The sequence below is a fragment of the Schistocerca gregaria genome, chromosome 1, assembly GCF_023897955.1.
Source record: "Schistocerca gregaria isolate iqSchGreg1 chromosome 1, iqSchGreg1.2, whole genome shotgun sequence".
Classification (NCBI taxonomy): Eukaryota; Metazoa; Arthropoda; class Insecta; order Orthoptera; family Acrididae; genus Schistocerca; species Schistocerca gregaria.
Window position 1 is genome coordinate 1057293001 of NC_064920.1, and position 24596 is coordinate 1057317596.

Here is a 24596-nt window from a genome sequence, read left to right on the forward strand (position 1 = left end):
TGTGAATTTTAGGAAGTAGGTAGAAGGTAGGAGTGCGAGGTGACGGTGGGGTGAGGAGTTTGATGGAGTCAGGTGAAAGGTTTTGTAGGGGGCCTAAGGTTCTGAGGATTCCTTGAAGCTCCGCCTGGACATCAGGAATGGGATTACTTCGGCAAACTTTGTATGTAGAGTTGTCTGAAAGCTGACGCAGTCCCTCAGCCACATACTCCCGACGATCAAGTACCACAGTCGTGGAACCCTTGTCAGCCGGAAGAATGATGATGGATCGGTCAGCTTTCAGATCACGGATAGCCTGGGATTCGGCTGTGGTGATGTTGGGAGTAGGATTAAGGTTTTTCAAGAAAGATTGAGAGGCAAGGCTGGAAGTGAGAAATTCCTGGAAGGTTTGGAGAGGGTGATTTTGAGGAAGAGGAGGTGGGTCCCGCTGTGATGGAGGACGGAACTGTTGCAGGCAGGGTTCAATTTGGATAGTGTCTTGGGGAGTTGGATCATTAGGAGTGGGATCAGGATTGTTTTTCTTCGTGGCAAAGTGATATTTCCAGCAGAGACTACGAGTGTAGGACAGTAAATCCTTGACAAGGGCAGTTTGGTTGAACCTGGGAGTGGGGCTGAAGGTGAGGCCTTTGGATAGGACAGAGGTTTCGGATTGGGAGAGGGGTTTGGAGGAAAGGTTAACTACTGAATTGGGGTGTTGTGGTTCCAGATTGTGTTGACTAGAATTTTGAGGTGTTGGGGGGAGTGGAGCTGGAAGTGGGAGATTGAGTAGATGGGATATATATATATAAAGAAACTTCCACATGGGAAAAATATATTAAAAACAAAGATTCCAAGACTTACCAAGCGGGAAAGCACCGGTAGACTGGCACAATAAAATAACACACAAAATTTCTAGCTTTCGCAACCAACGGTTGCTTCTCCAGGAAAGAGGGAAGGAGAGGGAAAGGCGAAAAGATGTGGGTTTTAAGGGAGAGGGTAAGGAGTCATTCCAATCCCAGGAGCGGAAAGATATACCTTAGGGGGAAAAAAGGATAGGTATATACTCGCGCGCACACACACACATGCAGACATTTTGTCTGCTTGTGTCTGTGTATGTGCCGATGGATATGTGTGTGTGTGTGTGTGTGTGTGTGTGTGTGTGTGTGTGTGTGTGTGTGTGTGCGAGTGTATACCTATCCTTTTTTCCCCCTAAGGTAAGTCTTTCCGCTCCCGGGATTGGAATGACTCCTTAGCCTCTCCCTTAAAACCCACATCCTATCATCTTTCCCTCTCCTTCCCTCTTTCCTGAAGAAGCAACCATTGGTTGCGAAAGCTAGTAATTTTGTGTGTGTGTTTGTGTGTTATTTTATTATGCCTTTCTACCGGCGCTTTCCCGCTTGGTAAGTCTTGGAATCTTTGTTTTTAATTTTTCCCATGTGGAAGTTTCTTTGTTGTCTGGTGAAACCAATCAGCTTTACCCAGAAACCGGACTCTTGAATCAGATCAATAGCTTGTGTTGATATGTTTGATTCACTTGCTGCATCTATGTTGAAAACAGCAGCAATAAACACTTTTTCTTTCATTTGCTTTTAAGTTCCTCAAAATCACATTGCAGTTTGGTTAAAAATAATTTGATTATTTCAGCACTGATAACCTATATGTACAACACTTTTTCTTAATTTTAAACTGCTATTTTCTAATATAAGTCCTTCATTCAAAGTCCTCAAACCAGGGATACTCTAACATATTTTCAACAGGTATACAGGGGTTTCAGCAACTTCTGCTGCATCTATAAGAGATGCTAGCTCCTACGAAATCCCCCATTTATATAGAATTGTGATAGAGTATTTGAAAGGCAGTGTTCATTCACTTTGATTACTTTCAAATTTCTTATTTCTGAAAAGATAATGTTGGCATGGTTGATTGCTTCACTATCTTTGCCCAATTAGAGAATATGAATGAAAAAGATCTCAAAAAGTTCTTGATTTCAAATTAGTACAAAATACTCAAATCATTCAAGCTAACAAAAATGAGGAGAGCAATGTGCTGACCCTATGGCTCCCACATCCAAATGGTGCAATTGGCAGAGGACCTTAATTCATCGACCCCAATTAACCCACCAGGGCCAGAATGCAGAGCTTTACTTCACAACTAAATACTTGGGCAGACAAAGGCTATGCATTTTTTAAGCAACAATGTATGGAATTTCTTTGAAAATCAACTATGAGAAAGAAAATGATGTGCTGTACTGTGCTATGAAAATGTGCACTTTCATTTTTGTTTCTCACGTTTGGTTTTAACTATGAAGGCAGGGAATTTAAACCATAATATATATTGTTCTCCCACACATTTTGTTTCTCTGTATATATATTTTTTTAAGAACAAAATTGAATGCACATCACGTCCTCTTTTGTTTTTTCCTTGCACTCAGTTTTAACAGAAAACCTGTATTCTAGGAAAGCTTACCAGCTTATGATTAGAATATTATTACCCAATCTGACAATGAAAACCCCAGGTTGGAATATCAACTGTACAAGGAAATTATAGATTGCAACTCACTGTAAAGGTGACACGCTGAGTTGTAAATAGGCAAAATGAAATGACATTTACGCATTAGATTTCGGTCAAAGCATTCTTCAGAAAAGGAAACTCACACATATTCATTCACACAAGCAAACACATCTCACACATACACTTGACTGCCATTTCTCGCTCTGGTCTGAGATGCTGGGGACGATGGTCATTTCTGCGTGAGCTGTGCTTGCTTGTGTGAATGAATGAGTGTGTGTGTGTTTTGTTTTGTGGAGAAAACTTTGCTGAAAACAAATGTGTGAGTGTCTTTTCATTGTGCCTCTCTGCAACTCAACATGTCATGTTTATGGTTTAGATTAGATTAGATTAGTTATTCGTTCCATAGATCTGTGCTGAGGAGATCCTCATGGATGTGGAACATGTTCATTTTTTTAAAAAAAAATTTTAAGCTGAAATAAGAATACTAATAGTATGAATATATACAATACATCAATTCTTTCTATTATGAACTAAAGTAAGTGCTTTTAAGTACTTGTGCAGATCTTTTTTGTACCTGGTATTGTATGTATGAACTGAGCTGTTTGTTGGAAAAACAGATATATTATTTAGGACAAATTTCATTAAGGAGTAAATATACTGAGAGGCAGTAGTTAGTATAACCAGTTCTTTGAAGAGGTTTCTACAGGACGTCCGTGAATTTACGCCACAAATAATAATATATTACATGCTTTTGGACTCTGAAAACTTTTGTTTGACTTGAAGAGTTACCCCAAAATATTACACCATATGACATTATGGAATGAAAGTAGTCAAAGTATGCAAGCTTTTTCATTTTTATGTCGCCTATGTCTGCTAACACTTAAATTGCAAATACAGATTTGTTAAGGTGTTTCTGCAGTTCTGTGGTGTGCTCCTCCCAACTGAATTTATTATCAAGTTGTAATCCCAGGAATTTAAGACTGTCAACCTCTTCTATCTGCTCTTCTTCTTACTTTATGCATATGCTGGGTGGAAACCTCTTAAAGTTCTGAATTGCAGATAGTGAGCCTTTTCGAAGTTTAATGTCAGTGAGTTGCCTTTAAACCATTTATTAATATCCATGAAAATATCATTAGCAGATCTTTCTAGAACTACACTCGACACACTATTTATTGCAATACTTGTGTCATCTGCAAATAAAATGAACTCTGCTTCTGGCAGTGTAACTGATGAGAGATCATTAATGTACACAAGAAAAAGCAATGGCCCTAAGATGGATTCTTGTGGGACACCACATGTAATTTCTTCCTATTCTGATGATGACTGATGACTTAATTCACTAGTCCCTTGCACTGACACCCTTTGTTTCCTCTTAGTGAGGTATGACTTGAGCCATTTTGTAGCACTGCCTGTGACACCATAGAATTTTAATTTATTTAAAAGGATATTGTGGTTTACACAGTTGAATGTCTTTGACAAATCACAGAAAATACCTGCTGCTTGTAACTTGTTATTTAATGAATTAAGTACATTTTCACTGTAGGTGTAAATAGCCTTTTTGATTTGATATCAGAACCCTTTAGAAATCCAAACTGTGTTCTTGATAATATGTTATTTGTGGTCAGATGTTTGAGAAGCTGCCTGTACATTACTTTTTCTAAAATTTTTGAGAATGCCGGCAAAAGTGAAATCGGTCTGTAGTTTGAATACATCTTTATCCCCTTTCTTGAATAGGGGCTTAACATCTGCATATTTCAGACAATCAGGAAATGTCCCAGTTATAATTGACTGGTTACACAAGTAACTTAGAATTGTACTAAACTCACAAGAAGATGCCTTAATTAACTTTGTTGATATTTCATCGTAACCACTAGAATGCTTTGTTTTTAAAGATTTTATTATGGGAGTTATTTCTTTTGGTGAAGTGAGTGACATATTCATGTACCTGAAGCTATTTGTAAAGGCTAGCTTCAGTTATTCAAGGGCATTATTTACTGATCCGAACAATCCCATTCTATCAGTAACGGATATAAAGTACTTGTTAAATAGATTTGCTACACTATGCCCATCGGTTACTAATGTGTCATCTACCCTTAATGCTATTTGCTCCTGTTCCTTTCTGGTTCTACCCGTCTCCTCTATCACTATATCCCATATTGTTTATTATTTTGTTCCCTGACATTGCTATCTTCTTCTCGTAGTGCATTTGTTTAGATGTCTGAATTACATTTTTTTAATATTTTACAGTGGTTCATGGTGTAGGTTCCTGTAGTCATGTCCTAGTTCATGAACCACGGGCAATGTATGAGTGGCCAAGTAAGTGGTCCCGACAGTTGGGAAGTTACTTTGGAAGAAGGCTGGGCATCTTGGACATATTTTGAGTTGTGGTCACCTTTGTGCTCATACGGCAAAGGCTACCAAATCCACTGGTTAGTCCCTCAACCATTAGGGGTAAAACACAATGGGACTCGCGGCAAGCAAGGCTAGCAACCTGCTTCCCTGGTACTTTAAATATGATGCTGGCAACAATCAGAGCAAAATGCCTTGGACCTTTGGAGGTGACGGAGTCCCACCTCTAACTGACACACCAGGGACATATAAGATACGACTTGGCAAACAAATGGTAATGAGATGGGGAGCTATTAATATCAATGGGGGTTACTCAGGGAAGAAGGTAGAGCTGGCAGAGGCTGCAAGTAAGATGGGGCTGGACGTTTTAGCTGTAAGTGACGTTCGGGTAAGGGGTGAGAAAGAAGAGGAAATGGGAGAATACATGGTCTACCTGTCAGGAGTCAAAGCAGGAATAACACAATGGGGTGTAGGGATTTGCATAAGGAAAGAAATGGAACCCAACGTAGTTGCAATAAGGTATGTAAACGAACAAATGATGTGGATGATTTGACAGTGTCTAGCAAGAAAATTAGGATTGTGTCAGTATATTTGCATTGTGAAGGGACAGATCAAGATAAGATGGATAGTTTTTATGAGGCACTCAGTGATGTAGTTGTTAGATTAAACGACAAGGACAGTGTTCTGCTTATGGAGGATTTTAATGCCCGGATTGGAAATCGAACAGAAGGGTATGAAAAGGTTATGGGTAAATTTTGAGAGTATATGGAGGCCAACAGGAATGGGAAACAACTCCTGGATTTCTGTTCAAGTATGGAATGGCTGTGAGGGACACACGTGTATTCAGGGGATTCTTTGATGACACTGATCATTATTTAATCTGCAATGAAATTGGGATTGTGAGGCCGAAAGTGCAGGAGGTCAGGTCCATATGTAGGAGGATAAGAGTGGAGAAACTTCAGGATAAGGAAATCAGGCACAAGTACATGACAGCGATCTCAGAAAGGTACCAGTTAGTTGAATGTAGTCAATTACAGTCATTGGAAAAGGAATGGACAAGGTACAGGGACACAGTACTAGAAGTGGCTAAAGACTGTCTTGGAACAGTAGTGTGTAAAAGTAGGATGAAGCAAACAGCTTGGTGGAATGACACAGTCAAGGAAGCCTATAAAAGGAAAAAGAAGACGTATCAAAAATGGCTACATACTTAAACTCAGGTAGACAGAGAAAGCATGTTGAAGAAAGAAACAAACCAAACAGATAATTGCAGCATCCAAGAAGAAATCTTGGGAAGACTTTGGAAACAGGTTGGAGACTATGGGTTAAGCTGCTGGAAAACCATTCTGGACTGTAATTAGCAGTCTTCGAAAGGGAGGTAAGAAGGAAATGACAAGTATTTTGGAGGGGTCAGGAAACCTGCTGGTGAATTCTGTGGATGCCTTGGGCAGATGGAGGGAATATGTTGAAGAGTTGCTCAATGTAGGTGAAAATACGATTAGTAATGTTTCAGATTTCAAGGTAGAATGTGATAGGAATGATGATGGAAATAGGATAATATTTGAGGAAGTGGAGAAAATGGTCAATAGATTGCAATGCAATAAAGCAGCTGGTGAGGATGAAATTAAGTCAGAACTCATCAAATACAGTGGAATGGCAGGTCTTAAATGGCTACACAGGATAATTGAAATGGCCAGGGAGTTGGGACAGGTTCCATTAGACTGGACAAAAGCAGTAATCACCCCAATCTTTAAACATGGAAACAGAGAAGATTGTAACAACTACAGAGATATATCTTTAATCAGCGTTGTGGGTAAAATCTTCTCAGGTATTGTTGAAAGGAAAGTGCGAGTATTAGTTGAGGACCAACTGGATTAAAATCAGTGTGGGTTTAGGCCTCTTAGAGGTTGTCAGGACCAGATCTTTAGCTTACGGCAAATGATGGAGAAGTGTTATGAGTGGAACAGGGAATGGTATCTATGCTTTATAGATCTAGAAAAGGCATATGACCGGGTTCTTAGGAGGAAGTTATTGTCTGTTCTATGAGATTATGGAACAGGAGGCAAACTTTTGCAAGCAATTAAGGGTCTTTACATGGGTAGTCAGGCAGCAGTTAGAGTTGACGGTAAATTGAGTTCATGGTTCAGAGTAGTTTCAGGGGTAAGGCAAGGCTGCAACCTGTCTCCACTGTTGTTCATATTATTTATGGATCATATGTTGTAAACAATAGACTGGCTGGGTGAGATTAAGATATGTGAACGCAAAATAAGCAGTTTTGCATATGCGGATGACTTAGTTGTTATGGCACATTCAATTGAAAGTTTGCAAAGTAATATTTCAGAGCTAGATCAGAAATGTAAGGACTATGGTATGAAGATTAGCATCTCCAAAACGAAAGTAATGTCAGTGGGAAAGAAATATAAACGGATTGAGTGCCAAATAGGAGGAACAAAGTTAGAACAGGTGGACGGTTTCAAGTACTTACGATGCATATTCTCACAGGATGGCAACATAGTGAAAGAACTGGAAGCAAGGTGTAGCAAAGCCAATGCAGTGAGCGCTCAGCTATGATCTACTCTCTTCTGCAAGAAGGAAGGCAGTACCAAGACTAAGTTATCTGTGCACTGTTCAATCGTTGGACCAACTTTGTTGTATGGGAGCGAAAGCTAGGTGGATTCAGGTTACCTTATCAACAAGATTGAGGTCACAGATATGAAAGTAGCTAGGATGATTGCAGGTACTTGTAGATGGGAACAATGGCAGGAGGGTGTCCACAATGAGGAAATCAGAGAAAAACTGGGAATGAACTCTACAGATGTAGCAGTCAGGGCAAACAGGCTTAAATGATGGGGTCATGTTACACGCATGGGAGAAGCAAGGTTACCCAAGAGACTCAGGGGTTCAGCAGTAGAGGGTAGGAGGAGTTGGGGCAGACCAAGGAGAAGGTACCTGGATTCGGTTAAGAATGATTTTGAAGTAATAGTTTTAACATCAGAAGAGGCACCAATGTTAGCACTGAATAGGGGAACATGGAGGAATTTTATAAGGGGGCTATACTCCAGACTGAACGCTGAAAGGCATAATCAGTATTAAATGATGATGATGATAATATTTTACATTATTCCTTGTATTTAGCTAAATCATCAGCATTGGAGCTATTCTTGGTTGACAGATACATTTTCCTTTTTGTCTTTCAGTAAATCTTTATTCCTTGTGTCATCCATAGTTTTATTATAGAGTTCTGTTTAATTTGGGTAACGTTTGGAGGAAAACAGTTTTCAAACACGGTACTGACATTGTTAATAAATGTGTTATATTTTTCATTCATGTCATGAGCACTATAAACATCTTTCCAGTTCTTGAGCAGTTTTCTAAAACACTGAATTTTTGGTTGATTGACTACTCTCCTATACTCAGATTTAGCAGTCTTGATAATCTGCTGAGAATTTACATCTAGAACAAGGAGCTGCATGTCATGTTATGATACATTTATTACAGGTTTTATGATATGATTTTGTTCCTTTGATTTGTCTATAAAAATGTTATCAATGGCTGTCCTTGAGGATTTAGTGATCCTAGTTGGAAAGTTTACAGTGAGAGTTAGATTGAAAAACAACATTACTAATTGCAGTAAATGTTTACTGGAAGATTGCTTAGAAAATCTGCATTAAAGTCACCAGCAATCAAAATTTGTTTGTTTCTTCCTGTTAAATAACCCAAAAGAGCTTCTAGATGATTTATGAATAGATTACAATTTCCTGCAGGTGTTCAGTAAATAGCTACTATTATATAGGATCTGTTATTGAACTCTACTTCTGGGCCACATGCATCTAGATGCTGCTCTAAACACAATTTATTAATGTCAATGTTCTTGAATTTATGGCAGTTTTTAATAAATGTGGCAATTCCTCCTCCATCCATATCAACTCTGCAGAAGTAGGAAGCTAGCTTAAATCCTGAAATGTTTAACATATCTATACCAGTGGTCACCTTATGTTCAGAGAGGCAGATTATGTCAATTTGGTTAGATGAATTCATTTCATCAATACAAATGAGTAGTTCATCAACTTTATTTCTGAGTCCTAGAATGTTCTGGTGTAATAAAGATAACTGATTAGATTAGATTAGATTAGTTATTCATTCCGTAGGTCTGTGCTGAGGAGATCCTCATGGATGTGGAACATGTTAATTTTTTTTATTCACATAGATTACTTTCAAATTTCTTATGTCTGAAAAGATAATGTTGGCATGGTTGATCACTTCACTATCTTTGCCCAATTAGAGAATATGAATGAAAAAGATCTCAAAAAGTTCTTGACTTCAAATTTGTACAAAATACTCAAATCATTCAAGCTAACAAAAATGAGGAGAGCAATGTGCTGACCCTATGGCTCCCACATCCAAATGGTGCAATTGGCAGAGGACCACAACTGAAAATGAATAGCGTTTTTTCAAATAATGTCAACAACAAACACAGGTCATCAGGGAAAAAGAGTAATGTACTATTACTAACAGACAGTCATGGCAGGAATCTATCCAGCATGCTCCGTGAGAAAAATCGCGACATAGCAGTGACTAGTGTAGTGAAACCGGGAGCGGGATGTAAAAATGTTGCAGACATTAACTCTCAGACGAAATTAATGCAAGAAAATGTCTTTATCGTCTGTATGATGGGTTCAAACGATGTGGCAAAAAATGAAGCAGAGGTTTGCGTGAAAACGCTACAGAATTTTTTACAAGCTAATAAATGCAGAAACACAGTAGTTTCCACACTTCCTCATAGGCATGATCTGATTTATAGTTCGTGTGTAAACAAAGAAATTCGGAAAACAAACATTAAAATAAGGAAATTGTGTTCTCAACACACAAAGTGCGATGTACTGGATATAAGCAAGCTGCATCGAAATCTGCACACGAAGCATGGAATGCATTTGAACTATGAAGGGAAAAGATTTGTTTGTGATTGTGTTAGTGAAATAATTAAAGAAAGACTTGTAAGGGATAGAACAATTTATCAGCTTCCTGAACATCCTTCCAAAAGTGAGGAAAACAAAATAAACAAGAAAGAAGAACGGAAATACAACACTGCTGACGTTCCTAATTTAAACTAGAGGTATGTGATGCTGTAAATATGATTCCCAATTACCAAACCGTGAATACGCCCGAACTAAAAATTTATCACCATAATGTGCAATCCCTGCGTAATAAGATTGATGAAATTAACGTTCTATTAACACACGAACTTAATGATATCTCAGTGTTATGCATTTCTGAGCACTGGCTTAACCCAGACTTAATCCAGAATTCAAAAATAAACAAATTTGTCTTGGCTACTTACTACTGCAGGAAAAACAGCAAGCAGGGCGGGGTAGCAATTTACACAAAGGATAATGTAGATTTTATTACACTACCTGACTTAACTAGGGCAAATGTCGAAAAGGATTATGAAATTGCAGCTATAAATATTACTCAGTTTAACCTGGTTATTGCTACAGTTTACCGATCATCGTCCAGGAATTTTGAACTTTTCTTAAACAAAATGGAGACACTACTAAATAAAGTAAATAAAATGGATTGTGAATTGATAATCTGTGGGGACTTCAATATTGACTTCCTCACGAATAGTGGAAATAGGGAGACCATTTTGAATCTTGCAACGTCCTACAATTTAAAGGCTGAAGTAAAAGCAGCTACCCGAGTATCATAAACTTGCCAAACAGCTCTTGATCAGTTTCTAGTCAAGAAGAGTTTACACAACACCTCACTAAGAATTTTCAATGAAGGTTTTAGTGATCATCTTGCTCAAATATTAAGCATAAAAGTACAAGGCAGTATTATTAACAACATGCCTTTCAGAACAGCATATCATAGTTATAATCAGCATTATGTGAACTACTTCAACAACTTATTACAGAAAGAAAAATGGCTAGGAGTGTACAAAATGAACGATATAAATGAAAAATTCAACACTTTCATTGATGTATTAACCCATTTCTTTGAACTTGCGTTCCCACTGAAAACATTAACCATACGGGGAAACTCTAGAACAAACAGCTGGATCACAAAGGGAATAAGAGTCTCATGCCAGAAGAAAAGACTACTTAATGAAATATGTAACTCAAAAAATTCCTCACCTGTAGTATGCGCATACTACAAAAAATACTCCAAAATATTAAGAAATGTAATAAAAGCAGCAAAAATAATGCATAATGATGAAATCATTTATAATTCAGCTAATAAATCAAAGGCTATGTGGAGTGTTATAAAAAAAGAATGCGGAGAATACAGACAACCTTGGAAAAATATAACACTATCACATAAAAATAAAAAAGTAAGAAACCCCTTAGAAGTAGCCAACACATTTAACAACTTGTTGCTGAAAATATGTTACAGTCAAACTTTAAGAGCACCCAGGCAAATGAATATAAAATAAGTGCATGTAGAGGATCAATGTACATCAGTTCTGTTTCACAAGATGAAGTAGCTAAAGCAATAAAAGGACAAAAAAATTCCAAATCGGCAGGTATTGATGGTATACCTGCAACAATGTTAAAGAAGAGCGCATCAAACCTGATTGAAGTACTCACACATTTATGCAACTGCTCACTTCAGGCAGGCACTTTCCCTGATGTGTTGAAAACATCAAAAGTTATTCCTGTATTTAAAAAAGGGGATAAAGACAATGTAAATAACTACAGACCCATCACAATTTCCTCCTGCATCTCTAAAGTACTGGAAAAAGTGATGTATGAGAAACTTATGAAATTTATTAATAAAAACAGCATCCTATGTAATGAACAACATGGATTCAGAAATAAGAGGTCAACAACAACTGCTATCTATGAGTGCATCAATTCCATTCTAAACCTGATGGACAAAAAACAGGAAACAATAGGAGTCTTTATTGACTTGTCAAAAGCTTTTGACATGGTGGACCATAAAATTCTGCTAGCAAAGCTAGAAAGAGATGGTATTTGAGGTCTGTCCAACAAGTGGATCAGTTCCTTCCTGACAAATCGTATGCAGGCAGTGTGTGTCAAGCACACAAATATTGAACTAAAAACTGTATCTAATCACTTATCTGACTACAAACAAATAAAATGTGATGTACCCCAAGGATCCGTATTGGGACCCCTTCTGTTTCTTCTGTACATAAATGATCTAAGCTTAAATATTGATGCACACAAAACAATCATATTTGCAGATGACACCAGGATTCTACTAAAAGGAGGCGACGATGAACAGTTACAGCAGACAGTAAACACGGTCATGAAACAACTTAGTAACTGGGCACAGAGTAATCAGCTTGTAATAAACAGTAAGAAAACCGTTGCTCTAAAATTCCACAATGTTCCTAACAAGGACATGTTTATCCCATCAGTCTCTATCAATGATGAGCCAGTTGGTAACAGTACTGAAACCAAATTCTTAGGACTTTGGCTGCAGAGTAACATCAGATGGAATAAGCATATTGAATATCTCAATGCTGAACTGAGCAAAACATGTTATCTTCTTTGTTCATTAAAATCATGCTGTAGTGAGAAAACAGTATTGAATGCATATCATGCGTACTTTCATTCTCATCTTAGATATGGGGTCACCTTCTGGGGAAACTCTAAAACATCTAATAGCACTTTTAAACTACAAAAAAGGGCCATTAGAATCTTGTTTGGGTGCAAGCCTAGAGACTCTTGTAAACCCCTGTTTAAGAAATCTGGTATTCCCCCATTACCATGTGTATACATTATGGAAACCCTTTTGTTCTTTAAATTAAATGATATACATGAGCACTTTACCAGACAAAACAGAAACATACATATGACTCAAATCAGCACTGCACTGTGCCAAAAAGGTACTTTTCACATGGGAGTTAAGCTTTATAACAAACTTCCTGAAAACATAAAAGCTATCACTGAGGTCAATACATTTGGAAAATCTCTAAAATCATATTTACAGCATCACTGCTTTTACTCCATTGAAGAATATTTAAATTTATGAAATGTGTTATATAAATACTTACTTATGTGTAAAGTGTATTATTGTAAGCTTACATATGTATGCCTTTAAATTACTTTCAGACTGTATATTTATAACTTGACTTGTCCAATGTCTTATGCATAAGCTCCTATGTAGACAACAGGACCAATAAAATACAATCTACAATCTAAAATCTACAAACCCCAATTAACCCACCATGGCCAGAATGCAGAGCTTTACTTCACAACTAAATACTTGGGCAGACAAAGGCTATGCATTTTTTAAACAACAATGTATGGAATTTCTTTGAAAATCAACTATGAGAAAGAAAATGATGTGCTGTACTGTGCTATGAAAATATGAACTTTCATTTTTGTTTCTCACGTTTGGTTTTAACTATGATGGCAGGGAATTTAAACCATAATATAAATTGTTCTCCCACACATTTTGTTTCTCTGTATATATATTTTTTAGGAACAAAATTGAATGCACTTAATGTGCTCTTTTGTTTTTTCCTTGCACTCAGTTTTAACAGAAAACCTGTATTCTAGGAAAGCTTACCAGCTTATGATTAGAATATAATTACCCAATCTGACAATGAAAACTCCAGGTTGGAATATCAACTGTACAAGGAAATTATAGATTGCAACTCACTGTAAAGGTGACACGCTGAGTTGTAGATAGGCACAATGAAATGACATTTACGCATTAGCTTTTGGTCAAAGCATTCTTCAGAAAAGGAAACTCACACATATTCATTCACACAAGCAAACACATCTCACACATACACTTGACTGCCATTTCTCGCTCTGGTCTGAGATGCTGGGGACGATGGTCATTGCTGCGTGAGCTGTGCTTGCTTGTGTGAATGAATGAGTGTGTGTGTGTTTTGTTTTGTGGAGAAAACTTTGCTGAAAACAAATGTGTGAGTGTCTTTTCATTGTGCCTCTCTGCAACTCAACATGTCATGTTTATGGTTTAGATTAGATTAGATTAGTTATTCGTTCCATAGATCTGTGCTGAGGAGATCCTCATGGATGTGGAACATGTTCATTTTTTTAAAAAAATGTTTTAAGCTGAAGTAAGAATACTAATAGTATGAATATATACAATACATCATTTCTTTCTATTAAAAAATTTGTCAATGGAGTAGAAGGAGTTGGCCACTAGTAAGTCTTTCAGGCTCCTTTTAAACTGATCTTTACTTGTAACTAAATTTTTAATGTTTGCTGGTAAATTATTGAAGATGAGTGTTCCTGAGTAGTGGACCCCTTTATGAACTAAAGTAAGTGCTTTTAAGTCCTTGTGCAGACCATTTTTGTACCTGGTATTGTATGTATGAACTGAGCTGTTTGTTGGAAAAACAGATATATTATTTAGGAAAATTTTTATTAAGGAGTAAATATACTGATAGGCAGTAGTTAGTATACCCAGTTCTTTGAAGAGGTTTCTACAAGACGTCCGTGAGTTTACTCCACAAATAATACATATTACACGCTTTTGGACTCTGAAAACTTTTGTTTGACTTGAAGAGTTACCCCAAAATATTATACCATATGACATTATGGAATGAAAGTAGTCAAAGTATGCAAGCTTTTTCACTTTTATGTCCCCTATGTCTGCTAACACTTGAATTGCAAATACAGATTTGTTAAGGCGTTTCTGCAGTTCTGTGGTGTGCTCCTCCCAACTGAATTTATTATCAAGTTGTAATCCCAGACTGTCAACCCCTTCTATCTGCTCTTCTTCGTACTTTATGCATTTGCTGGGTGGAAACCTCTTACAGGTTCTGAATTGCAGATATTGAGTCTTTTCGAAGTTTAATGTCAGTGAGTTGGCTTTAAAACATTTATTAATATCCATGAAAATATCATTAGCAGATCTTTCTAGAACTACACTCGACATACTATTTATTGCAATACTCATGTCATCTGCAAACAAAACGAACTCTGCTTCTGGCAGTGTAACTGATGAGAGATCATTAATGTACACAAGAAAAAGCAATGGCCCTAAGATGGATCCTTGTGGGACACCACATGTAATTTCTTCCCATTCTGATGATGACTTAATTCACTAGTCCCTTGCACTGACACCCTTTGTTTCCTCTTAGTGAGGTATGACTTGAGCCATTTTATAGCACTGCCTGTGACACCATAGAATTCTAATTTATTTTAAAGGATGGTGTGGTTTACACAATCGAATGCCTTTGACAAATCACAGAAAATACCTGCTGCTTGTAACTTTTTATTTAATGAATTAAGTACATTTTCACTGTAGGTGTAAAAAGCCTTTTCGATATCAGAACCCTTCAGAAACCCAAACTGTGTTCTTGACAATATGTTATTTGTGGTCAGGTGGTTGAGAAGCTGCCTGTAGCTGCAAACTAATGGGAATATAATTGCTTTGGTGAAGATGAACTGGTAGTTTCTGATTACTTTCTGTTAAACATTGTTTAAATGGAGGCTGTATGCTAAAATCTGACTCCTGTTCATCTGTTTTCTCAAACTGAGTGCGTCTGCCAATCTCTCTTAAAACTCGTTTTCTTTCCCCCTTCCCTATCCTAAAAAAGGCATCTCTCTGACACCTGTGACCACTGTTATTTTACCATTTGTGACAGTGTCACCCCTTAAGTTTTCTGCTATCAACCCAGACAGTTTTCCCTTCCCTTTCCTATTGAGATGAAGGCCATGCCTAGTGTAGTCCCACCTATTGACAGCATCCACAGGAATCAAACCAATATGGTACCCTATATCCGTCCTAAGCAGTCACACCAACTCCAAGTTCATCCTCCCGAGATAAGAGTTCAAATGAGGCCGATCATGGCGTCTCAACACAGACACAAATCCCGCACTCGTATGCTATCTTCACCAGGTCACTCTGTATGGAATATTCAGAGTCTCTGTCAATGCTATTTCCTGGACCGACCACTATAACCATGGCACCCTCCATTGTGAAATCCTTGCATAAAGAACCTACATCCTCTGTTACCTGACCCACATCTGCACAGGGCTTGAAAAAGTTAGTGACCTGGCACTCTGGAACTAGATTTTCCTGCAATAGTTGGCCAACACCTCTACAATGGGAACTACCTAACAAAAGTAACTACACAATCTCAGTCATCCAAAACTTTGTAATAGTCCCCATTTACAGAATCAAACTATGTGAAATAATGTCACTGAATTTATGGACCTCTCAGATTCAGCACCTGGAGAGGCCTCACTCATACCTTGTATACTAATGGTCCCTACCAATTTACCCATTCTGTTTAAGCTATCATGGTAGAAACAGACTGCGAGGAGAAAGACACTGAAACTGCACATTTTCACAGCACAGCATTTTCTTTCTTGCTCTTAGTTTTAAGAGAACACCTGTAGACTGCTGCTTAAAAACATATGTAGACTATGACCATCTGAATATTTATTCAAGTACTGTATAAGAATTTAAAGTAAAATGGTCAAGAATTTTTGAGATTTTTGCAAAACCTTCAGGCAGTTTAATTCGTTGCTCCAACCCATCAACTTATAGCGTTGCATAATGTTACAAAATATTTTAATGGAGAACAACTGGTAGAGCACTGTGTCATTGTGATGTCATAGTTATTGTTACTTTATTAATTACTTACATTCTTTTGTATTTGGGAAAAAAAACATACCTCAAAATGCTCCCTATGAATAGCTGCAAGCAGTGGTGTACAGCCGTTGTCATCCTTGAAATTCACATCTGCACCAGCAGCAATCAAATGAGTGACTATCTATTGTATCAGAAACAAGAAGAGTTAATCATTCATATTAATTAGAAATTATATAAAGATACAAATTTTACTTAACAAAGAAATGAAATGAAAAGAACATATCTTGTCCCTAGGTTTCCACTGTATATTGACAATGTTTGACACATTGAAACAACAACTAATGAGGGTTACAGGAACATACGATATATTGCAGGGAGGGTTCCTACCTGTGAAGCTGGTATTGGTGGGAAGGATCCAGGTGGCACAGGCTGTGCAGCAGTCATTGAAATGAAGAACACTGTGTTTGGAGATATGCTGAGCAACAGGATGGTCCAGCTTTTTTTTTGGCCACAATGTGTCAGTGGCCGATCATGCAGACATACAGCTTATTGGTTGTCATGCCCATGTAGAATTCAGCACAATGGCTGCAGCTTAGCTTGTAGAACACATTACTGATTTCACAGGTAGCCCTTCCTTTCTTAGGAAAGGTGGTGCTTGTGACTGTAATGGAGTAAGTGGTGGTGAGAAGTTGTATGGGACAGGTTTCCCATCTAGCTCTATTACAGGGATATGAACCATGACACAAGGGGTTGGGAACAGGGGTTGTGTAGGGATGGACAAGGATATTGTGTAGGTTTGTTGGGCAGAGGAATACCACTGTAGGAGAGGATACTGGGTAGGGCTTTCCTGATTTCAGAGCACATTGAGAAGTATTCGAAACACTGGCAGAGAATATGATTCAGTTGCTCCAGTACTGGGTGGTACTGAATCAGGTGAGGAACGCTCCTCTGTGTCCAAATGATGGGACTTTGGTAGTGGTGGGTGTCTGGAGAGATAAGGCATGGGAGATGTGTTGTTGTTAAAGGTTGGGAGGGAAATTATGGTCTGTGAAGGCTTCAGTGAGACTTTTTTTTATATTTCAAGAGGGACCGCTAGTCACTAGTGATATGACAGCTATGGGTGGCTACGCTATATGGAAGGGACTTCTTGGTATGGAATGAGTGGTAGCTCTTGAGGTCGAGATATTGCTGGTAGCTGTCATGTTTGATATGGACAGAGGACTGATGTAGCAATCTCTGACGTGGAGGTCAATATCAAGGGAAGTGACTTAATGGGTTGAGTAGGAACAGATGGAGTGAATGGGAGAGAAGGTGCTGAGTTTCTGGAGGAATGTGGGTAGGGTGTCCTCAACTGTGATCCAAATCACAAAAATTTCATCAATTAATCTGTACAAGGTGAGGCGTTTGGGAATCTGGGTGGTTAGGAAGGAATCTGTCATATGTTGACAACATAAAGACTTGTACATTGTTATGCTTAAAACTATATGGAGCCATCAAGGGCACTCTGAGGTAAGCAATCGGAGACACAATGCAGAGAGGAGGCAAAAGTGGTAACATTTAGATTACCATACATAAATAGTAACACTAGAGCCATGCAAATTGCAGACACTCTGGGCAGCTGTCCCAGGGGAGAAATTTCACTTCAGAGAACTCCATCCACTGCCTAGATGCTGTTGCAAGGCTTCACTGTAGAAGATAGCCATGAAGAAACAATTCTTAGCAGATGCAGCAAGCTTGATACTTTCTCCTGAGAACTGCAGCGTCAGTGGGTTTACACAGGTTAGAGTGCTACCACAGAAGTCTACCCATAGAAGGATGGAGTGTGGGGCCAAGTGACATAAAACAATGTTGTTGATAGCCATAATGGGAGTGGCAGTGATGTTTAGCTTTCAGATGAATGCTGTTGATACCAAACTTGGAGTTTGTTGATGTAAAATCCAGAAGCATCCCTACCTACCGAATAGGAGTAGGGAAGGAATTTGATCATGCTCGATCAGAACAACTCAGCTGATTGGTTGAAGCTTGTTAAGTGCCAGTGGAGTGGTGGATTGACTATAGAGTGGTGGAAATGGTGCACCATAATGATTAATTAAAAACCCATGTTTTTTGTATTCAGCAGGAGTTCACAGTCATATTGCTGGGGCACTCACTCCATATCACTCATGGCCAGCCTCAGTAAGCTCTAACATGTCTGTTTTCCTCACTTGGAGTGGTACTTTCAATTTTTAATTTGTTTCTGTTAGTGTTTGCTGTTTCAGTTAGCACCCACTCCCATGGCTTCAGACACTGTCTTCTGCTGTGTGGCCAGTTGCCTCCCTTGCTTTTTATAATCTTTAGAATTAGCCTTCAGTGTATCAGTTATCCAGATGGCAAATAAACATTGTTAACCGGACTCCTGAATTCCACGAGTCTCCTGCTGCAAGCATCGTGTTGAGTCCCAAGATCTGCATCTTTCATAGATGCCTTGTGACAGTGTTTGGCACTAATCCAAGTCATCTACCTGCCATCACTGGAAATTTGTCTTTCTGCATTACCTCCTCGCCGCATGGAAATTGTAGGCTTGCTTCTACCCTGTGTCTGGTCATGACAGTTCCTCCAGATGGATCATGAATAGGTTGGTGAAGGATGGTGCTATGTTGGTGCCCATAGCCGTACCCCAGATTTGTTTGTAGGTGATGCTGACAAAGTGGAAGTAATGGTGGGTGAGGGTACAGTTGATCATGGTGAGAAGAAGGGAGGTTGTGGGTTTGGAAGCCATCGGGCATTGCAAAAGGAAGTGTTCAATGGTGATAAGGAGATGGACATTAGGTGTGTAAGTGTAAAGTGAGGTGGCATCAATAGTGACAAGCAGGGGACCATGTAGTGAAGAAACAGGAACTGTGGGGAGTAACTGGAGGAAATGGTTGGTATGTTTTATATGGGAGAGTAGGTTGTGGGTAATAGGCTGAAGGTGTTGGTCTTTGAATGTAGGGATCCTCTCAGTGGGGGCACAGAAATCAGCCACAACAGGGCATCCTGGGTAGTTGGGTTATAGATATCAGGGAGCATGTAGAACATAGGAGTTCAGGGAGTGATAGGTGTGAGGAGAGAGATGGACTCTGGGAAGAGGTTCTGGGATGGGCCTAAGTAATTTGAAGAGAGATGGAGATCTAGCTGGATTTCTGGAATGGGGTCACCATGACAGGGTTTGTAGGTAGATGAATCTGACAGCTGGTGGAGTCCTTCTGCCGGGTAATCCTTACAGTTCAAAATGACAGCCTTTTCCAGCAGATGGGATTATACAGGGTGATTCAAAAAGAATACCACAACTTTAGGAATTTAAAACTCTGCAATGACAAAAGGCAGAGCTAAGCACTATCTGTCGGCGAATTAAGGGAGCTATAAAGTTTCATTTAGTTGTACATTTGTTTGCTTGAGGCGCTGTTGACTAGGCGTCAGCGTCAGTTGATGCTAAGATGGCGACCACTCAACAGAAAGCTTTTTGTGTTATTGAGTACGGCAGAAGTGAATCGACGACAGTTGTTCAGCGTGCATTTCGAACGAAGTATGGTGTTAAACCTCCTGATAGGTGGTGTATTAAACGTTGCTATACACAGTTTACAGAGAATGGGTGTTTGTGCAAAGGGAAAAGTTCTGGACGGCCGAGAACGAGTGATGAAAATGTAGCACGCATCCAGCAAGCATTTGTTCGCAGCCCAGGAAAATCGACTCACAGAGCTAGCAGAGAGCAGCAAATTCCACAATCAACTGTATGGAGAGTCCACATTGGCACTTATCTGTCCGTAACTACCTGAACGTCAACTACCCGAGGCGATGGATCGGCCGCTAGGCAGCCCGTGACAGAGCACTTCATCACTGGCCTCCAAGAAGCCCTGATCTTACCCCCTGCAATTTTTTCTTATGGGGGTATGTTAAGGATATGGTGTTTCGGCCACCTCTCCCAGCCACCATTGATGATTTGAAACGAGAAATAACAGCAGCTATCCAAACTGTTACGCCTGATATGCTACGGAGAGTGTGGAACGAGTTGGAGTATCGGGTTGATATTGCTCGAGTGTCTGGAGGCGGCCATATTGAACATCGCTGAACTTGTTTTTGAGTGAAAAAAAACCTTTTTAAATACTCTTTGTAATGATGTATAACAGAAGGTTATATTATGTTTCTTTCATTAAATACACATTTTTAAAGTTGTGTTATTCTTTTTGAATCACCCTGTATGTTTAGGATCAGTTTTAAGGTGGTGGATCATGGTTCTTTCTGCAGATGTAAGCTTAGTTTGCACATTGAGTGATTTTGGTCTTACGAAATTCTGGAGTTAACGTAGGGACATTTGGAGGCAGTGTGGGTGGATCACGGTTGGGTAGAGTAGTGAACTGAGTCAGCAGGGTTCAACACTGGACTTTGGTTGTGTCTGATTGGTAGAGTTGGTGGGAGAGGAAAAGAAAAAAGTTTCCACTGTAGGAGCATGTCATGCCCACATAGAATACATCAGAAGGTGGCAAGAAAGTGTTACCACTGTAGAGACCAGTTGAAGGAGAGAAGGTCTTTAACAAGTTCTGCATGACTGAATCTGGGAGTGGGGCAAAAGGTGAGATCTTTGGAATTGTTTGATACTTCTGTGGGACTAAAGCTTTTGGAGGAAATGTTCATGAGTGTGTTTTGGGTCTGTTTAGGTTCTGAATTCTGTACGGTTGTGGGAGGTAGTTTTTGAGGATGGGACAAATGTAGTAGTTCCATGGGGCAAAGTTTGTCAGATATGGGGGGATTTGGGGGAGGTTTGAAGGTTGCTGCAATGATGGTGGATAGTGGTAGTCCAAGGTGGGAGTAGGAAGTGAACAGATTGGAAAGTTTTTTCAGGTGGTGTCCCTATAGAGTGTGAGTGTGTGTATGTGTTTGTGTTTTTTGTTTATTTCCAACGAAGACCTTGTTGACCAAAAGCTTATTTTCTGACAGTCTTCTTGTTGTTCCTATCTGTGACTCAGCATCTCTGCTGCATGATGAGTAGCAACTACTCTTTTCATATACACTCATTCTGTATTTAAGATCACAACACATTACATCTGTAAACAACACACTCCAGTAAAATTTCTTACTATAACGTTTTTCACATCTTCAAACAAGGGAAAATCCAGGTTGGAATGATGACAATATTAGGAAAAGTGTCGATGGTTACTCACCATACAGACTGCTAATTAAGTAACCTTTTGGCAAAAAACAATCTTCTTAATTAGACAACACAGACACACACATACACACAAGCAAAACTCACTCACATATAACCACTGTTTCTGGCTTCTGAAGCAGACAGCAAGCAACAGCACATGAAGGGAGAAGCAATCTTGGTGGTGGGGTAATGAAAAGGTTGGGGAGGGAGGGGGAGGATAGCAAGGTAGGGTTGGAGGACAGTAAAGTGCTGCTTGTGGGAGCAAGCAGAGATGACGTAGACAGAGGGTAGAGCAACTAGTTATAGTTGTGAGTTTAAATGGAGGGCAGGAAGGGAGGGGGGCAAAACAGAAGAGAGACAAAAAGAGTGTGGGTTACATTGGTGGAACAGAAGGCTGTGTAGTGCTGGAGTGGGAACAGGGAAGATGATAGGCAGGTGAATGAAAGTGACAAACTAATGCTGATTTCAGGAGGGTTCTGAGAATGTAGGATATATTGCAATACCCTGTGTTCCCATAACCCTCCTGACCTCAGCCTTCATTAGTCACTGCCATTCACCCACCTATCCTCTTCTATGTTCCCACACCAGCACTACACAGACTCGCAGTATTTTTATTTCTCTCTATTTCTGCACCCCCACCCCCCAATCTCCATCTAACCTCTCGACTATACCTAGCTGCTCTATCCTCTCTCCTCCTCATCCAGCTTTATGGTCCCACAAGCAGCACTTTACCATCCCCCACCACTTCCCTGCTATCCCCCCCATCCCCAACCACACCTCCTCCTTACCCACAGCACTCAAACTGCTTCTTTCATTGTGTGCTATTGCTCACAGACTGGCCTTGGCAGTAAGAGACACTGGGCAGGTGTGTGCAAGTTGTGTTTGTGTGAATGAGCTTGCATATGTTGCGTATTTCAGAAGAAGGCCTTCTTTTGGCCAAAAGCTTACTTGTTTACCAGACTGAAATGTAACAATACATCAAAAAGGAAAGTTGCTACTCACCATATAGCAGAGATGCTGAGTCATGATAAGCACAACAAATGACTGTCATAAATGTAGCTCCCAGCCAGTAAGGTCTTCATCAAAATTAAATGACAAACACACACATTAGCAATCTCTTTGTTGTGCCTGTCTGCGACTCAATGTCTCCATTATATAGACAACAGCAATCTAACCTTTTCAAATCATTAAGAATATTTTGTTTTTAAGAGTGTAACTGGTTACAATGGAAATTATCTTTATAGTTATTATTATTATTATCCTTTTCTCAGATGTTATTTCTGGTTGAAAATGGAAAGTGGCGCGGACCTTGATCAAGCGTCACTTCCTTTTAACTGTACGGTATATGTTACATTGCATTTAGGAACTTTCTGGTAATTGAACATGTATCAATAATTACAGATTTCTGTAGTTGTATATATAAGTCTGGATGTAGCTGTATTGCGTTGATGTATTGGTGGATATTGCGTGGTATGACTCCTGTAGTTGAAAGTATAATTGGTATGTCAACTTTATCCTGATGCCACATGTCCTTGACTTCCTCAGCCAGTTGGATGTATTTTTCAATTTTTTCACCTGTTTTCTTCTGTATACTTGCTGTATTGGGTATGGATATTTCGATTAGTGTGTTAATTTCTTTTTTTTATTGGTGAGTATGATGTCAGGTTTGTTATGTGGTGTTGTTTTATCTGTTATAATGGTTCTGTTCCAGTATAATTGGTATGTCAACTTTATCCTGATGCCACATGTCCTTGACTTCCTCAGCCAGTTGGATGTATTTTTCAATTTTTTCACCTGTTTTCTTCTGTATACTTGCTGTATTGAGTATGGATATTTCGATTAGTGTGTTAATTTCTTTTTTTTATTGGTGAGTATGATGTCAGGTTTGTTATGTGGTGTTGTTTTATCTGTTATAATGGTTCTGTTCCAGTATAATTTGTATTCATCATTCTCCAGTACATTTTGTGGTGCATACTTGTATGTGGGAACGTGTTGTTTTATTAGTTTATATTGTATGGCAAGTTGTTGATGTATTATTTTTGCTACATTGTCATGTCTTCTGGGGTGTTCTGTATTTGCTAGTATTGTACATCTGCTTGTGATATGATCTACTGTTTCTATTTGTTGTTTGCAAAGTCTGCATTTATCTGTTGTGGTATTGGGATCTTTAATAATATGCTTGCTGTAATATCTGGTCTTTATTGTTTGATCCTGTATTGCAATCATGAATCCTTCCATCTCACTGTATATATTGCCTTTTCTTAGCCAAGTGTTCAATGCGTCTTCATCAATGTGTGGCTGTGTTAGATGATACGAGTGCTTGCCATGTAGTGTTTCCTTTTTCCAATTTACTTTCTTCGTATCTGTTGATGTTATGTGATCTAAAGGGCTGTAGAAGTGGTTATGAAATTGCAGTGGTGTAGCAGATGTATTTATATGAGTAATTGCTTTTGTGTATTTTGCTTAGTTTCTGCTCGTTCTATAAGAATTTTCTTAAATTGTCTACCTGTCCATAATGTAGATTTTTATGTTGATAAATCCCCTTCCTCCTTCCTTTCTGCTTAATGTGAATCTTACTGTTGCTGAGTGTATGTGATGTATTCTATATTTGTGGCATTGTGATCATGTAAGTGTATTGAGTGCTTCTATGTCTGTGTTACTCCATTATTATTATTATTATTATTATTATTGTTACTATTATTTTAGTAGTAGTTGTTTTAGTAGTAGAAGCAGTAGTATTAATATTGGTTACTGAAATAACTGGAAATGGTAAATTAAAAATGAGTTTTACAAAAATCTTTTATGAAAAAAGTTGATGTTGAAACCGCTGGAATAATATTATAATATAACATCTGTAAGATAATTAACATAATTTGCCTGTCAGGATGTAGTTTGAGAAGAAAAATATTGGAAGTGTCAATAAATGTCGTATGTCAGCTAAAGGCCTCTATCATTTCTGTTATTGGCATACATAAATATTTACAAAACAAGGAACCAATTTTGCAAGCAGGAATATCACCCCTTCAGACAAAAAACACTGCCAATAATAACA

At 38.7% G+C, this 24596-nt stretch overlaps 1 protein-coding gene across 1 annotated transcript in view; it reads right to left on the reverse strand.

Moving 5' to 3' along the window:
- LOC126281081 (serine/threonine-protein phosphatase 6 regulatory ankyrin repeat subunit B-like) overlaps window positions 1–24596 on the reverse strand; it is a 243704-nt gene that overhangs the window by 96164 nt on the left and 122944 nt on the right. The window contains exon 10 of the mRNA XM_049979814.1: window positions 16463–16561. Coding sequence (XP_049835771.1) covers window positions 16463–16561 — 99 coding nt within the window. The remainder of the gene's footprint in view (window positions 1–16462; window positions 16562–24596) is intronic.